This window comes from Coregonus lavaretus (genome assembly GCF_964263955.1).
Source record: "Coregonus lavaretus genome assembly, chromosome: 22".
NCBI lineage: Eukaryota > Metazoa > Chordata > Actinopteri > Salmoniformes > Salmonidae > Coregonus > Coregonus lavaretus.
In genome coordinates, this window is record NC_140009.1 from 29,123,827 (window position 1) to 29,143,459 (window position 19,633).

General features: G+C 44.1%; 2 protein-coding genes across 2 annotated transcripts; one reads left to right on the top strand and one right to left on the bottom strand.

Annotated features, from left to right (window-relative positions):
- Positions 1-5,175: 5,175 nt before the first annotated feature.
- On the top strand, positions 5,176-10,484 carry LOC311150423 (ORM1-like protein 2). The gene is made up of 4 exons (XM_084187899.1): positions 5,176-5,280; positions 6,612-6,786; positions 8,209-8,360; positions 8,550-10,484. Exons 2-4 carry the CDS (start codon positions 6,613-6,615, stop codon positions 8,683-8,685), a joined length of 462 nt encoding a protein of 153 aa, XP_084044025.1. The 5' UTR covers positions 5,176-5,280; position 6,612; the 3' UTR covers positions 8,686-10,484.
- Positions 10,485-12,544: 2,060 nt separating this feature from the next.
- Positions 12,545-19,269, bottom strand: LOC311149812 (nuclear envelope integral membrane protein 1-like). Its single transcript, XM_084187037.1, has 9 exons — positions 19,169-19,269; positions 18,495-18,616; positions 15,517-15,736; positions 15,347-15,419; positions 14,945-15,038; positions 14,629-14,743; positions 14,252-14,477; positions 13,989-14,165; positions 12,545-13,792 (listed from the first exon to the last, which is right to left on the bottom strand). The coding sequence occupies exons 1-9, from the start codon at positions 19,260-19,262 to the stop codon at positions 13,633-13,635; spliced, it is 1,281 nt and encodes a 426-aa protein (XP_084043163.1). The 5' UTR covers positions 19,263-19,269; the 3' UTR covers positions 12,545-13,632.
- Between the last annotated feature and the right edge of the window lie 364 nt (positions 19,270-19,633).

The following is a 19,633-nucleotide window of genomic DNA, read 5'->3' on the forward strand; positions in this document are numbered from 1 at the left end:
GACGACGAACGCCGAAGCCTGCCCGAACCAGGAGGGGGGGCAGCCTCAGCGGAAGTCGTGACAGTACCACTCCCCGACGCGCTCCTCCAGCAGTGAGTCGACCCCGGCCTCGGGGACGGCCAGGAGGACGCGGAGCAGGGCGAGTCGGATGGCAACTTGGAAATCCCTCAACAGGGAGGGATCGAGGATGTCCCGCCTTGGGACCCAGCACCGTTTCTCCGGACCGTACCCCTCCCACTCCATGAGATACTGAAGGCCCCCCACCCGATGCCTCGAATCCAGGATGGAACGGACCGAGTACGCCGGGGCCCCCTCAATGTCCAGAGGAGGTGGAGGAACCTCCCGAACCTCAGACTCCTGGAGCGGACCAGCTACCACCGGCCTGAGGAGAGACACATGAAACGAGGGGTTAATACGGTAATCAGGGGGGAGTAACAACCTGTATGTCACCTCGTTTATTCTCCTCAGGACTTTAAACGGCCCCACAAACCGCGGGCTCAGCTTCCGGCAGGGCAGGCGGAGGGGCAGATTCCGGGTCGAGAGCCAGACCCGATCCCCCGGTACGAACACCGGAGCCTCCCTGCGGTGACGACGCACAGCGCGCTAGAGGCAAACGTGGGCAGTGTCTCAAGTCTGCTCCGCGCGCCGAAACCAGTCATCCACCGCAGGAGCCTTGGTCTGGCTCTGGTGCCACGGTGCCAGGACCGGTTGGTAACCCAAAACACATTGGAAGGGTGTTAGGTTAGTGGAGGAGTGGCGGAGAGAGTTCTGAGCATATTCTGCCCATGGCAGGAACACTGACCACTCCCCGGCCGGTCCTGACAGTAGGTCCGCAGGAACCTACCCACATCTTGATTCACCCTTTCCACCTGCCCATTACTCTCGGGGTGAAACCCAGAGGTCAGGCTGACCGAGACCCCCAGACGTTCCATGAACGCCTTCCAGACTCTAGACGTGAACTGGGGACCTCAGTCGGACACTATATCCTCTGGTACCCCGTAGTGCCGGAAGACGTGAGTAAACAGAGCCTCCGCAGTTTGTAGGGCCGTGGGGAGACCGGGCAGAGGAAGGAGGCGGCAGGACTTTGAAAAGCGGTCCACAACGACCAGGATAGTGGTGTTACCTTGGGAGGGGGGAAGATCAGCGAGAAAATCAATACTCAGGTGAGACCATGGTTGTTGTCGAATTGGTAAAGGTTGTAGCTTACCCGCTGGGGGGTGCCTAGGTGCCTTACTCTGGGCGCACACTGAGCATGAGGAAACATACACCCACTGGTAGGCCACCAGTACTTCTCGGTCAGGCAGCACATTGTACGACCGATACCTGGATGACCAGAGGAGGGTGACGTGTGTGCCAAGTAGATCAGACGATCACGGATAAGCGCAGGCATGTACTGCAGCCCAGCTGGACACTGCGGTGGATATGGATCTGTGCGTAATGCCTGCGCTATATCTGCGTCCATCGCCCATACTACCGGCGCCACAATGCATGAGGCCGGGAGTATGGGGGTGTTGTCTATGGGCCTCTCCTCTGTGTCATACAGCCGAGACAGTGCGTCTGCCTTTACGTTCTTCGTACCCGGAATGTATGAGAGTGTGAAATCAAACCGGGTGAAGAAGAGGGCCCACCTGGCCTGGCGAGGATTCAGCCTCCTCGCTGCCCGAATGTACTCCAGGTTACGGTGGTCTGTCCAGACGAGGAAAGGGTGTTTTGCCCCTTCGAGCCAATGTCTCCACACCGTCAAAGCTCGGACAACAGCCAGCAGCTTCCGATCACCAACGCCGTAGTTCTGCTCCGCCGAGCTGAGCTTCTTAGAAAAGAAGGCACAGGGGCAGAGCTTGGGTGGCGTGCCCGAGCGTTGGGATAAGACAGCTCCTATCCCTACCTCGGACGCATCCACCTCCACTACGAACGGTAGTGATGGATCGGGGTGAGCCAGTACCGGGGCTGAGGTGAACAGACCCCGCAATCTACTGAAGGCCAAATCAGCCTCAGCAGACCAGCTGAGCCGGGACGGCCCACCCTTCAACAAGGAGGTAATGGGAGCTGCGACCTTGCCAAATCCCTGAATAAACCTTTGATAGTAGTTGGCAAAGCCAAGTGAGCGCTGCACCTCCTTTACCGTGGTTGGAGTCGGCCAATTACGTATGGCTGCAATGCGGTCTCCCTCCATCTCCACACCTGTGGTGGTAATGCGATATCCGAGGAAGGAGATTGACTCGGACCAGTACCTTGCGAACCAGGGACACATGCTCGGCGCGCGTAGCGGAATACACCAGGATATCATCGATGTAGACCAACACACCAAGCATGTCCCGAAACACCTCGTTCACAAAGGACTGGAAAACGGATGGAGCATTCATCAAACCATAGTGCATCACCAGGTATTCATAATGCCCCGAGGTTGTGCTGAATGCTGTTTTCCACTCATCCCCTTCCCAAATACGCACCAGGTTGTAGGCACTCCTGAGGTCTAATTTGGTGAAAAAGCGGGCCCCATGCATTGACTCAATCACTGAAGGAATGAGGGGAAGAGAATAACTAAATCGTACCATCACATTATTCAGTGGTCGATAATCAATGCACGGGGCGTAAACCGCCATCTTTCTTCTTCAAAAATAAGAAACTCGAGGAGGCAGGTGAAGTGGAGGAACGTATATACCCCTGGTGCAGGGACTCGGTGACGTATGTTTCCATAGCCTCCATTTCAGCCTGCGACAGGGGATACACATGACTCCTGGGAGGTACAGCGTCTACCCGAAGGTTTATCGCGCAATCCCCCTCCCGATGAGGTGGTAATTTAGTCGCTTGCGTCTTGGAAAATGCGAGCGCCAGATCATGGTATTCGGGGGGAATGTGCACGGTGGGAGTACCGTCTGGACTTTCCACCGTGGTCGCACCAATGGAAACACCTAGAGACCTACCCGGACACTCACGCGACCACCCCGTAAGAACCCTCTGCGGCCATGAGAAATTGGGGTTGTGAAGGGCTAACCACGGGATACCCAAGACTACAGGGTAAGCAGGAGACTCAATAATCATAAAGGTGATCTGCTCAACATGCGTCTCCTGCGTAATCATGGTGACTGGTACCGTAACTTCCTTAACCAACCCGGACCCTAATGGTCAACTATCAAGTGCTCTGATGGGGAGTGGAATGGTTAGGGGAACCAATGAAATGCCTTGACGGCGTGCAAATGCCCTGTCCATAAAATTCCCAGCTGCACCTGAATTGACTAGCGCCTTACACTGGGAACCTACCAAGTGATCGGGAAAGGAGATAGATAAAGTACAGTGCACCGCAAAGGGCTCTGAACACGTTTGGGTGTTCGTTACCTGGGGTGATGCGTGAGTACCCTGCCTACCGCCTCCAGAACCAAAAGAACGTTGACTGCGACGTGAGGTGGATTGTCCCTTGGCACTGTCGCTGTCCTCCTGCGCAATCTCGACCGGCTGCTCCCCCCAGCTCCATCTGCTCGGGGTCAGAGTCGTCTGGAGTGGGAACGGGCAGACCCCTACCAGGACGTCCTCTGGCTGCCAGCAGATTGTCCAGCCGGATGGCCATGTCCACCAGTTTGGAGAACGATAGCATGGCATCCCGGCAGGCTAGCTCCTGTCGGACGTCCTCCCTTAGGTGGCACCGGAAATGGTCGATCAGGGCCCACTCCAGCGTGTAGTCTTGAGTGGTCCTCGTCCCCTGCCTCAGATGAACCAGTCGTTCGCCTGCCTCTCGACCCTCAGGCGGGTGATCAAAAACAAGTGAGTGATTCTGTGACGAGGTGTGAATGAAGGAGTCAAGCGCAGGAGGTAAAATACCAAAGTCCAGAGTTTATTCCATTTACATAAATCAAACGCCCCAAGCGTCAAACGAAACTATTTCAAGGGAAAACATCTACCTTGGCATAAACACAGTGAATAGTAGCTCAACCGAGCTACACGCTCTCACAACAAACAATCACTCACAAAGACAAGGGGAACAGAGGGAACAGTTATACACATACTAATTAGGGGAATGAGCACCAGGTGTGTGTGATTGACAAGACATGACAAGTGGAGCGATGAGAATGGGATCGGCAGTAGCTAGAAGTCGTGACAAACCAGCCATTGCGAGGGAATAGGCCTATATGTCTCATGGGTAGTAGTCTACAACTGCAAAGTTTTTTTAGGACATTACATTTACTGTTGTATGAATACATGGCTAATAGCAGTGGGTATTATATTTAGAGTTAGTGATATAGTTCATGTGTTTCCACTTCCTCAGGTGTTTAACCCCAATTTAATTAGCCTATGATATTAGTTAGTGCACATAAAGATGTATGTAATTAAACTCTATTGAACGTGGGCTGGTGGCGATAAAATGCCAGGGTCTAATTATTTTCCTAGTCTGCCCCTGATCTACTGTAATAATAAATATCATTCAACAGCTAATAATCTATGCTAGGGAGGTCATCAAGGAATCCCTAATGGCTGTTAAAGGATTTCTCAACCTGCAGTCAAGCACTAGAAGGAAGCTGTGCTTTCCTAAAACATTTATGTTATTCTGCATGGAGGTGCACAGCTTCCTATTGCTGCCCCATACTTCAATATGTCTATTATTGTGGGTAGCTGTGTAATGCTGACTACAATTCCATCAAATAACGATTACGCAATGTTGACAGTAATTCAAACTGTCAAAATTATGTTGTACTCACTATCCCCAAAAAAGGAACTTGCACTCAGTGCACATAAGCTAATGTATACAAGGAAGTTTGGTTTATGACAAATTTCTTCACTGAATGGGCAGAACTCTTTTGAAGACATTTCATTAAAAAGCACACTGACATAGTGGTAATACATGAGCAAAAGCTTTAAGATGCCCATTTCATGGTCCAGCAAAAGTATACATTTTTTGCATTACATCTGTAAATTAATATTTAGAGTGCCAGTAGCAAATTGGAGGCCCAATTTACACTCAGGACCACACTTTTAATAGCCTATATATATTTATTTATCAAAAGGACTATGACATGTTTGGTAGGGCAACAGAGGACAGGGGGATTGTTTTATTTCATAATCAACAACCACCATTTGAATACAATTATTTTGTATTTTATTTCTCTCCCCCAAACAATTATGCATATTTTGTATTTTCTGCCCACTCACTCATTATAACTTTATTATAAGGGAAGCTGTTGTTCAGTAAGATCCGAAACTGATAATAACTGACATGCCACCATTACAGCCAATCCTAAACGAACAATGGAATGAGCATGTTTAGGGATTTCCTGGTTACAATAGAAGGTGAGTTTCTAGCTAGATTGTAAGGAAAGTTTGGTCTAACATGCTAAATGTCATACGTTAGCACCTGTTCACATAATCTAAGTAGATGTTGCAAATTAATCTTAGTTTTCACGGCACAAACAGCTGTTGTTATTTAGCTACAGTAGCTAGCTAGCCAGCTTGCTGATGGAGTTAGCTAGCTAGCTAGATTTTAGGTAAAGCAGCAATCAGCAGTGGAAACAATAACAAAGCGAACTCCCCAGAGCTATGGATGCAAGGACTGACCATCCATGATATCAAAAGTATACCCTTACGAAAAAAGATTGCAGTATAACTGAAGTACACTGTAGTATATACAGTGTTTTTTACTGCAGTAATTTTGCAGTATAACTGCAATACCACAGTTGACTGCAGTTACTGCACTTTTACTTCAGTTTCAAAACTGCGATCTTTTTTTGTAAGGGTAGTTTTAACCATGTTTATTATGCAATACAGTGTTTGTTTACATTTACTTTGTTTCCAAATATTGGAAGGTTATATTTTGGGTTCTGATGGGGTACGACAGTTGAACTAAGCTCATGAGGCATTTGTAAGTAATATTTTTCAAAGATCAGTGGGTACATATCAGCTAGCTAGCTAACTTCTAAATGACCGACTGTAGTCACCAAATCAGGCCTAAAGTTGCATGAGCTACTCAGTCAGATGAGTTGATGCTAGACCCACTTGCTATATCCACAACAATATATTAGCTAGTTTTGGTAGTAGATAGCCAGTCTGAAGGGAGGGATCATGGCTGTGTGGATCAGTGGCAGAGTTCTCAATTTCTCAAATCCACTTGGATTGGAATAGATTTGTTTATATATATACAAGCCATGAAATATGTACAGTATGTTGATAGCTACCTACCCACTATAATAAGATGCAATAACAGATGGTCACTTTACCTGGCCTAGTGACATACTGGAAGGAGAACTAGGCCACTAGATTTCTACTTCCCACTTGACATCAATGTTCTATACCTCATCTTCTCATGTTGATCTGTGAAATGAGTAATTGAGGGAACTCTGTGAAATATGCAAATGTGTACTCATTCTCCTTTTGTTTAGTAACATTTTCTCAGAATTGAATTCTAGATTTTATGTTATTCATACACCAATAAAATAATCTGCTATTTCAAATGTTCCATTTAACATCAAACTTCAATTCTAGAAATTAATAGGAATTTTCCAAGCCGTAGGCCTAGATCCTGTACATTCCTTTCCTGTATTAAGCTTCAATGTTTCCTGTATCAAGCGTGTCTTAAGCTTCAATGTCCAATGACCATCATTTGTAATCATCCCCTGTTCCCTCAGGATGAATGTGGGCGTGGCTCACAGTGAGGTGAACCCCAACACACAGGTGATGAACAGCAGAGGGATCTGGTTGGCATACCTACTGCTGGTCACCGTGCTGCACGTCGTCCTGTTGAGCATCCCTGTCCTCACAGTGCCCCTCGTCTGGACCCTCACAAATGTCATCCATAATCTGGTCAGAACAAGTTTTTATAGTTTGTTTTTTGTTTTTCCAATCAAATGTAGGCCTCATTGAAATCAATTTAAGCCCGTCTTTTTGATAGCTATAGCAATTTAAGTTATTGGATCCCCATAATTTTGAACAATAGAGTAATGCAGACTTATGACATTGAAATGACTAACGAGTGTGTCTGTTGATCTAACAGAGGTGTGCTATGATCAAATGTATGTGGACATCTGCTCGTCGACCATCTCATTCCAAAATCATGGGCATTAATATGGAGTTGGTACCCCCTTTGCGATAACAGCCTCCACTCTTCTGGAAAGGCTTTCCACTAGATGTTGGAACATTGCTGTGGGGACTTGCTTCCATTCAGCCACAAAAGCATTAGTGAGGTCGGGGCACTGATGTTTGGCGATTAGGCCTGGCTCTTAGTCAGCATTACAATTCATCCCAAAGATGTTCGTTGGTGTTGAGGTCAGGGCTCTGTGCAGGCCAGTCTTCCACACCGATCTCGACAAACCATTTCTGTATGGACCTCGCTTTTTGCACGGGGGCATTGTCATGCTGAAACAAGAAAGGGCCTTCCCCAAACTGTTGCCACAAAGTTGGAAGTACAGAATTGTCTAGAATGTAATTGTATGCTGTAGCGATAAGATTTCCCTTCACTGGAACTAAGGGGCCTAACCCGAACCATGAAAAACAGACTCAGACCATTGTTCCTCCTCCACCAAACTTTACAGTTGGCACTATGCATTCGGGCAGGTAGCGTTCTCCTGGCATCTATCAAACCCAGATTCGTCCATCGGACTGCCAGATGGTGAAGCGTGATTCATCACTCCAGAGAATGCGTTTCCACTGCTCCAGAGTCCAATGGCTGCGAGCTTTACACCACTCCAGCCGACGCTTGGCATTGTGCATGGTGATCTTAGGCTTGTGTGCTGCTGCACGGCCATGGAAACCCATTTCATGAATATCCCGACAAACAGTTATTGTGCTGACATTGCTTCCAGAGGCAGCTTGGAACTCGGTAGTGAGTGTTGCAACCCCGGACAAACAATTGTTACGTGCTTCAGCACTCAGTGGTCCCGTTGTGGGCCTACCTCTTCGCGGCTGAGCCGTTGTTTCTCCTAGATATTTCCACTTCACAATAACAGCACTTACAGTTGACCGGGGAAGCTCTAGCAGGGCAGAAATTTTACGAACTGACTTGTTGGAAAGGTGGCATCCTATGACGGTGCCATGTTGAAAGTCACTGAGCTCCTTTGTACAGGCCATTCTACTGCCAATGTTTTGTCTATGGAGATTGCATGGCTGTGTGCTCGATATTATACACCTGTCAGCAACGGGTGTGGCTGAAAAAGCCGAATCCACTGATTTGAAGCGGTGTCCACATACGTTTGTATATATAGTGTATGTTTGATCTGTCCACCACAGGTGATGTACTTGTTTCTGCACACGGTGAAAGGAACTCCTTTTGAGACACCGGACCAGGGCAAAGCTCGCTTACTCACACACTGGGAACAGATGGACAACGGCATCCAGTTCACATCCTCACGCAAATTCCTCACCATCTCACCCATTGTACTGTAAGACAGAACATTTGTGCATACTAGTATTATCCATGTGCTTTGGAGCAAAACCTTTGTTTTGTTTTCTTAAGTTTTCCTTATGGATTGCAATGATAAATTAATGTAGACAAGTAACTATTGAATTATTGCATTCTTGTTTGTTATCAGCATTGAATAAAAACCCTAAACTATCTGTTAATTCTTCAGGTATATTCTTGCCAGTTTCTACACCAAGTACGATGCCACGCATTTCCTGGTCAATACAGGCTCTCTCCTCAGTGTCCTCCTTCCAAAGCTGCCCCTGTTCCATGGAGTACGAATATTTGGGATCAATAAGTACTGACACAACTGGATAATATCGGATTTATATTTATGTGTAGTTCACTTCTAAGGTCGAGAGGCGGAAGTGAAGAAGACATGTTCGGTAACTTCATGAGCTGTTTGAAGGAAATTGTTGTTTTTATTGCACAGTTCATGTTACCTCTGTGACCAAAAACAAAGGAACCAAAATGCACTGAATGCCAAGCTATATGATTAACAGTTATTGAGTGGCCTCAGCTTTATTTCACTATATTTGTTTTCATTATTTAACATTCATGATGTATGTATGCAATGTGCATGTATCCTCAAACCATTCTTCTCTCTATGGTCAGATAACATGTATTTGCCATTGTTTTCTAGAAAGAGCTATAATGTGAACTTCATCACCTTGAAAACTAAGTCTTCATAGAATTACATGTATATGTCCACACATTAGAATGTGTGATTAGAGAGTTTAGGATAGTGGCAGCCATACAAATAGAATGGTGGACGCCATACAAATAGAATGTTGGCAGTCTTTGCGATGCCTTCAAGTTTTCAGTTGGCTGCCACATTTTTTCAATTTAGTTTGGTGACCAATCCATGTGTAGACTTATTGGATATACATTTCCATGTGAGCATTCTCAATAAGTGATAGTGCCTAAAAATAAACATTCAATATTAGGATTGATTCTTCAGCCTACATCTAAATACTTTGTCTTTGTGTGGAAATTTGGGCTACATCCAGGGGCATACATCATTGGCATTTTGTACACAAGTGCACTGTGTAGCAGATTAATAAATACACACAAGACAAAGTTGAATTATTGCATTGATTGCTCTCATCTAATCCCATAATGTTCCTATTGTAATTCCTTGGATGGTGTGGGTTTTGAATGATATAAGAGGGAAACCTAAGGGGAATGTTCAGCAGTGAGGAACAACGACAGTAACACAGTTAGGAGTATAGTAACATTGTACAGTGAGGGGTCGGACGGACCATCATGTAAATTCTCAGATTGCCTGTGTGGGCATGGCTGTGGGCATGGCTGTGGGGATTCTGGGGAACTCCACGCACTTTACATGAGGCCTGTGTGGGCTGCTATCCCAATTCCTGTGATGTGCTGATAGACCAGTGGGATTTCCGCCTGAGCTATGACCATGTTTGCATTTGAGTTATGAGGTGTCTCCCTTCTGAGGTGGTGTGTTTGCTCTCCTGGGGGAAGTAGCATAGGGGAAATGGTGTCCTGGGTAATGATTTGACTACGCTGTAGAACATGCCAATCTGTTTACCTGGGAAGCACATGCAAATGATCTAGATCTGACAGACTGCAGAAACCCATATGGGGTCGTCGGACTCACATCCACTGTCTGGATTGTAAACAACATTTGTGTCACCTTTTCAGAGGTAGAAGTGAAAAGCAAAAGTGTTGCACCACCTGGCTTGTGAATTGCAGCTAACAGGATGACAATCTATTCTAAAACCTGGTAATATTGAAGGCTGTCAAGGTGAACATTTGAGTTAGTCAAAGTATGGGGTGTTTGTCCCTAAATACCAGAAGATACCCAAACTAGTCATGAATATACAGTATAATAATATACCAATTAGCCATACTGCCTGGATACATGTTGATACCCCCATTTACAACCACATTACCTGATGATGAATATCCAAGTTTACCCTAAAACCAGAATATAGAGCAATACGTCATCGACAATGGTTCTGCTTCCACTTTTTTATTTCAAAACCACAGATTTGATGATGCATGCCTTTGAATTACAACATGCAAAAATTACGAAGACAGTATTTATGACTATGGCCATAAACAGCATTCTGTTAGATACAGGGGTATTGTGTCATTTATTAACTGTATTTCCGAGTATAGGTTGTTGTCTGAAGCATATCAGAAGTACCCTAGAAGTTTCACATAAAGCTGCATATTCCTGGATGATCCTCTCAGGTTTCTAAGAAACCACAACTTCTCATGAAACTATATATTTTTCCCAAATTTGAACAAAAGAAAAATATATACATTATTCAGTTTGTAAATACATTTTCTGAACATTCTCTGCTCTTACTCATCAGTAAAACTTTGGGGATTCTAGGTAACTGTCCCTGAGTAGCTTGAGAACCTCAAATAAAAGTGGGTGGGGAAAGATAAGTCTTCTCTGACTGCAGGTTATTGTGGGAGGCAACCCACCTCTCCAGAGACTACTGTAACTGCACATCAGCATAACGGTATGCTTACTGTGAAATACTGTATATCCACATAAAAGGTGTATTGCACCCCCTGTTGTTCGTGTAGAGCAGTTTCAGTACAACTCATACAGACAATGCATCATTCAGTACTACTATCTTTCTAGGGCTTTCTGCTCCTCTCAGTATTCCCCTTCTACAGGCAACAGGTGAGTGGGCTTTCCACTGGTGGAAATTATGTCTCAATATGAAGTGGTATTTTACAATATCATAAATTTATTGACATCCACATGATTATTTACAGTAAACAGTACAAAACTACCTGGCCACCAGATCTGTACAGGTATATACATAGCCAATTCTACAACACAGAATAAATAATTGCGGCCAGAATACATAAGTACAATATCTCACAGTATATAAGTATTATCCATTTTTAAGGCAATGCTTGTGATATGCTGTCGGAGGGTAATTTTGGACGGGCCAGTGGCCCCGAACCCCGTCTCAGTCCCCAGTATCTATGCTGCAATAGTCTATGTACCAGCAGGCTAGGGTCAGTCTGTCCTATCTGGTGTAATTCTCCAGTCTTATCTGGTGTCGTGTGTGATCTTAAGTATGCTCTCTCTAATTCTCCTCTCTCCCCTTCCGGAGGACCTGAGTCCTAGGACCATGCCTCAGGACTACCTGGCCTGATGACTCCTGGCAGTCCCCACCCCCAGTACATTTTACATTTACATTTTAGTCATTTAGCAGACGCTCTTATCCAGAGCGACTTACAGGAGCAATTAGGGTTAAGTGCCTTGCTCAAGGGCACATTTACGTCATTTAGCAGACGCTCTTATCCAGAGCGACTCACAAATTGGTGCATTCACCCTATAGCCAGTGGGATAACCACTTTACAATTTTTTGGGGGGGGGGTCGTGCTGCTGATCCAGTTTCTGCTGTTCTGCCTGCGGCTATGGAACCCTGACCTGTTCACCGGACATGCTACCTTGTCCTGGACCTGCTGTCTCGACCTCTGAATGCTCAGATTTGAAAAGCCAACTAACATTTACTTCTGAGGTGCTGACCTGTTGCACCCACTGTAACAGGAGGGTCACACTCATTCCATGGAGGGCCTAGTGTCTGCTGGTTTTTGGTTTTTCCTTTCAATTAAGACCTAGACAATCAGGTGAGGGGAGTTCCTTACTAATCAGTGGGAGCAGCAAAGACCTGCAGACACTCTGCCCTCCATGGAATGAATTTGACACGTGCTCTATAATCACTGATTATTTGACCCTGCTGGTCATCTATGAATGTTTGAACATCTTGAAGAACAATCTGGCTTTAGTGGCCATGTACTCTTATAATCTCTATCCGGCACAGCCAGAAGAGGACTGGCCACACCTCAGAGCCTGGTTCCTCTCTAGGTTTCTTCCTAGGTTCCTGCCTTTCTAGGGAGTTTTTCCTAGCCATTGTGCTTCTACATCTGCATTGCTTGCTCTTTGGGGTTTTAGGCTGGGTTTCTGTAGAAGCACTTTGTGATAACTGCTGAAGTAAAAAGGGCTTTATAAATACATTTGATTGATATGAAATCTATAAATCTCAGTACAAAAAAAAGATGAAAGAAAGTAACTAACCAATGTAGACATGTGTCACATGGTTCACCTACACATTACTGTTTTTATTCCCGTACATTTTTTGAATGATACAAATTCAGGCTCAATGGCTGTAAACATCGTGCTTTAATACCGACATTTCTCCCCGTTTACATCAGTACGCGTTTGATGACGCAAAAAATCTGCTATGTAAAATCAACAATAATACCAAAGAAAACATGCTACATTAGAATATCTGTCCAAAAATGACCTTGCAGTTAAGACCAAGATAAAGTTGTGACATTCCTCCAAGAAAATAAAATGCTGCATTCTTAGTGATCATAAACCTTTTCTTACTAACCAATAGGTTTCTCAGCTGAATTCAAACACAGGACTCAATCCTAATTTGAGAAATAATACATTCTCATTTCTCAAATCAGAATCTGTCGATAACCAAAACGGGTGGTTGCCATAAGCAATCTACACTGAGTGTACAAAACATTAGGAACCCCTGCTCCCTTTCCATTTCCATGACATAGACTGACCAGGTGAATCCAGGTGAAAGCTATGATCCCTTCTTGATGTCATTTGTTCAATCCACTTCAATCAGTGTAGATGAAGGGGAGAAAACAGGTAAAAGAAGGATTTTTAAGCCTTGAGACAATTGAAACATGGATTGTGTGTGTGCCATTCAGAGGGTGAATGAGCAAGACAAAATATTTAAGGGCCTTTGAAAGGGGTATGGTAGTATGTGCCAGGCGCACCGGTTTGAGTGTGTCAAGAACTGCAACGCTGCTGGGTTTTTCAAGCGCAACAGTTTTCCATGTGTATCAAGAATGGTCCACCACCCAAAGGACATCCAGCCCACTTGACACAACTGTGGGAAGCATTGGAGTCAACATGGGCCAGCACCCCTGTCGAACTCTTTCGACACCTTGTAGAGTCGATGCCCGACAAATTGAGGCTGTTCTGGGAGCAACTCAATATTAGGAAGGTGTTACTAATGTTTTGTACACTCAGTGTACAGTATAATGTATGCCGCAACCTGGATGCCAGACATTATCTCACAGGCCTAGCAATGGCCAGATTCCACTATCTCCATGGCGATTCATGAGCACCTGTCTTATGGTTGGAGGAGAGCAGTGAGGGTTGAAAGCCAAGTCAGCACTATGCTCCATTAACCTTGCTACAGGAAAATAACCCCATCTATCCATCTTCACAAGTCTCTGTCATTCCATCCAAGGTCTTCTTTTATCTCATAATTTTCCTCATCCGTGTCAAAGAAATCATCCTCAAAGAAGGATCCATATTCCTGCGCGTGCACAGAAACCTCATTCGATATCAGGTGAGGTGAGCCCTCCGCAAAATCGGCAAACCTGTGGATCACAATATCTTTGCCTTTAACATCAAGCTTTTGTACAACACTGATCATATGTTTAGTTCAAACCAGGAATGGGAAAGAGACCCAGTTATGTGACTAGTAGTAGACCTAAAAAGACAATATTCACCCTGGGACCGAAATCTAGCTTTTCAGGCTAGCAGTACATACATTTCAATGCCACTGACTGTCACCTTTTTGGGGACGCAAGTCGAGAGACGGTCTTCCATTTGCTGAAGTCTGGACTACTGCAGTACTTCCTCAGCTCCTCCAGGGCATGCTGCGTCTCCTCCTCCCCCTGTTTCTGGTACTCCTCTTCAGTCAGCAGCCGACGAGGCTCTGGCTTCCAGTGCAGAGTTGGCTTGACTTTGCTGCACAATGAGAATTCTAACATTATTAAAAATGCCAATAAACACCAATAAAGGAATCTTTAGAGTTATAAAAAACTAACATCTACCGCCAAGCAAGAAGGATCAATGAAATGGAATACTCCAGGTTCTTAGAGCAGAAGGCAGCCCCGATGATGGCCAACGCCACTTGCTGAACCTGGATCCCACTATAGATCAGTAGCAGGCCAAACAACTGCAGTGTCCAAGACAGGATATTGATACTCCTCTCCTCCACAAGAGGGCCATGACGATAACACACAGCAAAACTGATAAACCCAACCACTGCAGCATAGCCTAAAGTACACAGACAAACAATTAATTAAATTGTTCTTATTATAAACATGGAGCAATGGTTGTGAACTTATCATAACAGATATAAAAAGTTTGAGAGACAAACAAGGTAGTTCCCAGAGTTGTGATTGTGTTTATTACAATTGATATTTACCAAAAGCCATGTGCCAGTGCTCTCTCAGAATCAGCTGCAGGTTCCTGAACACAAGCTGGATGATGTAAACGGAGAAGGACCAGCCACCAACTATCACCATGTAAAATGGGCTTTTCTGAGAAAAGAAAATGAAGATATGGGGTATGAAATCTAAACATATATTTTTATGACTTTCGTACATTATAGAAATCAGAAAGGTCACCCAAATATGAACTATCAGGGTACACTCAGACTTTTTGCTTTGTACAAATCAAAATGTGTTAGTAGTGGGTGTGATTAGCGATGAGGCCTTGATATAGAAGAGTTGACTTCTTACCTTGGGCAGAAAGCGTGCCATGATGAAGATGAGGATGATGAGGGAGGCAATCATACCTGTGCTCATGCCAGCAGAGTAATAGAATACCTGACTCCTGTTAGATAGCGACAAAAAACCACATCAATCATCATAGCCGCGGGAAGTAGGGGTGCTGCAGCACCCCCTGATAAATCAGAATAAAAAATAATAATATACCACTTTCCCCCCCCCACAAAATTAGTGCACTGGGCCTTTATTATTCCTGTATGAGCAGACAAAAATTGTCCTCAGCAGCGCGGGGAGACAAAATTCTCTACAGCCCCAGCCCTAAACATCTTCCTGCAGCCGTCAATCACAAAGGCGAGATTATCAGGATCATGTCATTAAAAGAGGGTAAAATGTGAACACAATCCATTTAGTTACCTGCTGAGTGAGTCTGCAAAGATGAATAACAGCACTCCAGCCAGGAACGTCACAAACATGTAAACGTCAAATTCTGCAGGAGTAAAGCAGAGACAGCAAAGATTCCACATGAAACCAATGTGTAATATGCATGTAACTAACAAAGCAACCCTACCTTTCCCTTTACTTACTTCGTATGGGCATTACGGTGTATTGTGCTCCAAGGTTGATGGGGTCGATCTTGAAGCAGGTCTTTGGGCTGAACAGGCTTATGCTGATGGTGGTTTCATTGGTCTGCTCAAGCATTAGGTACTGCACCAGACCCCAGACACTGAAGTGTTCTAGCTCCTGCAGCTTCTCCTCGTCCTCCACAACAGTCACCTTTAGCTGTTTCGAGCTCCATACTCGAACCTGTCGGCAATGAGACAAGAATTAGCTACACGCAAATACAAAACATATAGGCTCTCTCTTTCAAATAAGAGACTCCTTTTCTCTTAAAGCCAGGTACTACGGGCTGAAATTAAATGTTTGCCTCTACATATCAATTTAGAGATTTGTTGGTATATTGGTCCATTAATATTAGTATTTTCAAAAGTAAACAAAAATGTCCTTAGTTTATCATACTACAGTCATCAAAAATTTTATGAATTTTAACATCTTTCAAATGGACATACATCAATAATTTCAAAGCTCAGTACATTAAATTACACATAATTTCATAGCCCATTTCATAGTGTTACAAACTGGACTATATTTAGTAACTTAATTTGAAGAGATGGTGATTGTGTCTAAATAGGCGTTTGGCAGTCTAAATTCAGTGTAATTGTCTTTAACTGCCATTTCCCGAAAGTCAGACTCTTACCACATGCCAACTGATTTTTTCTGTTGTTGCCAAAAATGCATTTTATGTACATGTCTTTAGTATTTATCCACAATCTGCTCTGGACACGTCCACTCCTGGAGTGTCTAAACAAAATTAAACCTAAATATTGCTTTGACTTCATCCAGTGTCCATAAGAATGGATTTGTGCTATATGCAAATATTCACATATTTAATGAGATCGCCTCATTTGCATATTTTAAAGAGATACTTAGGAATTTTGACAACGAGGCCCATGATCTACTTCCCAAGGGTCAGATGAACTCGTGGATACAATTTTAATGTATTTGTGTCCAGTAGGTAGGAAGTTAGAGGTAGTTTCACGAGCCAATGCTAACTAGTGTTAGCACAATACCCATAGCAGATACCCATAGACTTCCAGTCATTGTGCAATACTAGTTAGCAACTTCCTTCAAACCGCAAGCAGACATACAGTGGGGAAAAAAAGTATTTAGTCAGAGAGAGGCCTGTAATTTTCATCATAGGTTCACGTCAACTATGACAGACAAAATGAGAAAAAAAATCCAGAAAATCACATTGTAGGATTTTTAATGAATTTATTTGCAAATTATGGTGGAAAATAAGTCTTTGGTCACCTACAAACAAGCAAGATTTCTGGCTCTCACAGACCTGTAACTTCTTCTTTAAGAGGCTCCTCTGTCCTCCACTCGTTACCTGTATTAATGGCACCTGTTTGAACTTGTTATCAGTATAAAAGACACCTGTCCACAACCTCAAACAGTCACACTCCAAACTCCACTATGGCCAAGACCAAAGAGCTGTCAAAGGACACCAGAAACAAAATTGTAGACCTGCACCAGGCTGGGAAGACTGAATCTGCAATAGGTAAGCAGCTTGGTTTGAAGAAATCAACTGTGGGAGCAATTATTAGGAAATGGAAGACATACAAGACCACTGATAATCTCCCTCGATCTGGGGCTCCACGCAAGATCTCACCCCGTGGGGTCAAAATGATCACAAGAATGGTGAGCAAAAATCCCAGAACCACACGGGGGGACCTAGTGAATGACCTGCAGAGAGCTGGGACCAAAGTAACAAAACCTACCATCAGTAACACACTACGCTGCCAGGGACTCAAATCCTGCAGTGCCAGACGTGTCCCCCTGCTTAAGCCAGTACATGTCCAGGCCCGTCTGAAGTTTGCTAGAGTGCATTTGGATGATCCAGAAGAGGATTGGGAGAATGTCATATGGTCAGATGAAACCAAAATATAACTTTTTGGTAAAAACTCAACTCGTCGTGTTTGGAGGACAAAGAATGCTGAGTTGCATCCAAAGAACACCATACCTACTGTGAAGCATGGGGGTGGAAACATCATGCTTTGGGGCTGTTTTTCTGCAAAGGGACCAGGACGACTGATCTGTGTAAAGGAAAGAATGAATGGGGCCATGTATCGTGAGATTTTGAGTGAAAACCTCCTTCCATCAGCAAGGGCATTGAAGATGAAACGTGGCTGGGTCTTTCAGCATGACAATGATCCTAAACACACCGCCCGGGCAACGAAGGAGTGGCTTCGTAAGAAGCATTTCAAGGTCCTGGAGTGGCCTACCCAGTCTCCAGATCTCAACCCCATAGAAAATCTTTGGAGGGAGTTGAAAGTCTGTGTTGCCCAGCAACAGCCCCAAAAACATCACTGCTCTAGAGGAGATCTGCATGGAGGAATGGGCCAAAATACCAGCAACAGTGTGTGAAAACCTTTTGAAGACTTACAGAAAACGTTTGACCTGTGTCATTGCCAACAAAGGGTATATAACAAAGTATTGAGAAACTTTTGTTATTGACCAAATACTTATTTTCCACCATAATTTGCAAATAAATTCATAAAAACTCCTACAATGTGATTTTCTGGAGAAAAAAAGTATCATTTTGTCTGTCATAGTTGACGTGTACCTATGATGAAAATTACAGGCCTCTCTCATCTTTTTAAGTGGGAGAACTTGCACAATTGGTGGCTGACTAAATACTTTTTTCCCCACTGTAAATGGTTTCCACAAGTTCATCTGACTCTGGGGAGTAGATAAATGGCCTAAGTTCATCTGACTCTGGGGAGTAGATAAATGGCCTCATTGCCAAAATCTCGAAGTATCCCTTTAATAAAATATTTCAGAAAAATTGTAATACAAAAAAAGTCATTTGTGTCTACATTCAACTGGTAAAATCGGAGAACCAGCCTGTTTGTGCCATCATGCCAACTCCGTGTCACTCACTGGCATGCCAGCAATGTTGGCAAGAGCAAACAGATCTGGGACTAGGCTTATTTTCTCTTGCCTGGATGCTTGTCCATGTTTCCTTCCAACCTGGGACAATAGGGTTGAGATAGCAGAAGTGACTCGATCCTGTTCTGTCAGACTCCTGGCCATCTTTGATATTGATTATGTTGATATTACTTCCTGTGAAAATTACAAGATGTGAGGGCACGGACTGTATTCACCAGCAAACTTCTGTATGCTTTACACATCTGCTAGCAAGCCAACTAAAGTCAAGCTCGACATTGACTTTCAGGACAGGGCTTAGCTAGTTATTCAGCTAGTAACGTAAGTGAGACACCAGAAACAGACCACGATTTAAGTATTTGGCTAACGTTAGCTGACTTGGTTATAGCCGAAGATGTATGTTATAGCTAACGTTTGCTATAAGCAAGTAAAGGTTGTGGAATGTGGACTAGGAGGGTTGCACCAGCTGGCCATCTAGTTAGTTTCTGGAACTAGTTTAACTTTCCAATATATATGCCTAATCTCACCTGGATACTGACAGACTAGCTAACGTTAGCTCGCTATTAAGCAGGCTAGCTATAACGTTAGTTCACCTGACCTTAACGTTTGCTAAATTTGCACGTTAGTTAGAAAGCTTGCCTCATCGGAAACGAAAAGTTAGCATCTCACATTTCATATTGGCTATCAATTCCCCCCTCCTCAAATTACCTAGCTAGATATATACTCTACCTGATGTTTGGTGTGTACTTAATATACACAAAAGCACAATTAGCAAAACTATTTTGGAGAGGGGTCCATTTTTCCATTTCATGTATCCCGCCATGACAGAAGTCTACACAGAAACCACGTGGTTCTTGTTACAGAAACAGCTAGCCAATCACATAAGAGGTAAACTGTTACGATACATTCAAGATGTGAATGTTTATGAATTAGTAGAAATTATGCGAACATAAGACATTATGGGCACAAATAGAACAAGTCTTGATTATAAATATCTGTGTTATGGGGGTATATCTTTCTACTCATGTCATGATGAGTTTATTTGAAAGATTGCAACGCCAGGGTTGTGGGTTCGTTTCCCACGGGGGGCCAGTATGAAAAACAATATGTATGCACTCACTAACTGTAAGTCGCTCTGGATAAGAGCGTCTGCTAAATGACTAAAATGTAAAACATGTAAATAAATAAATCACA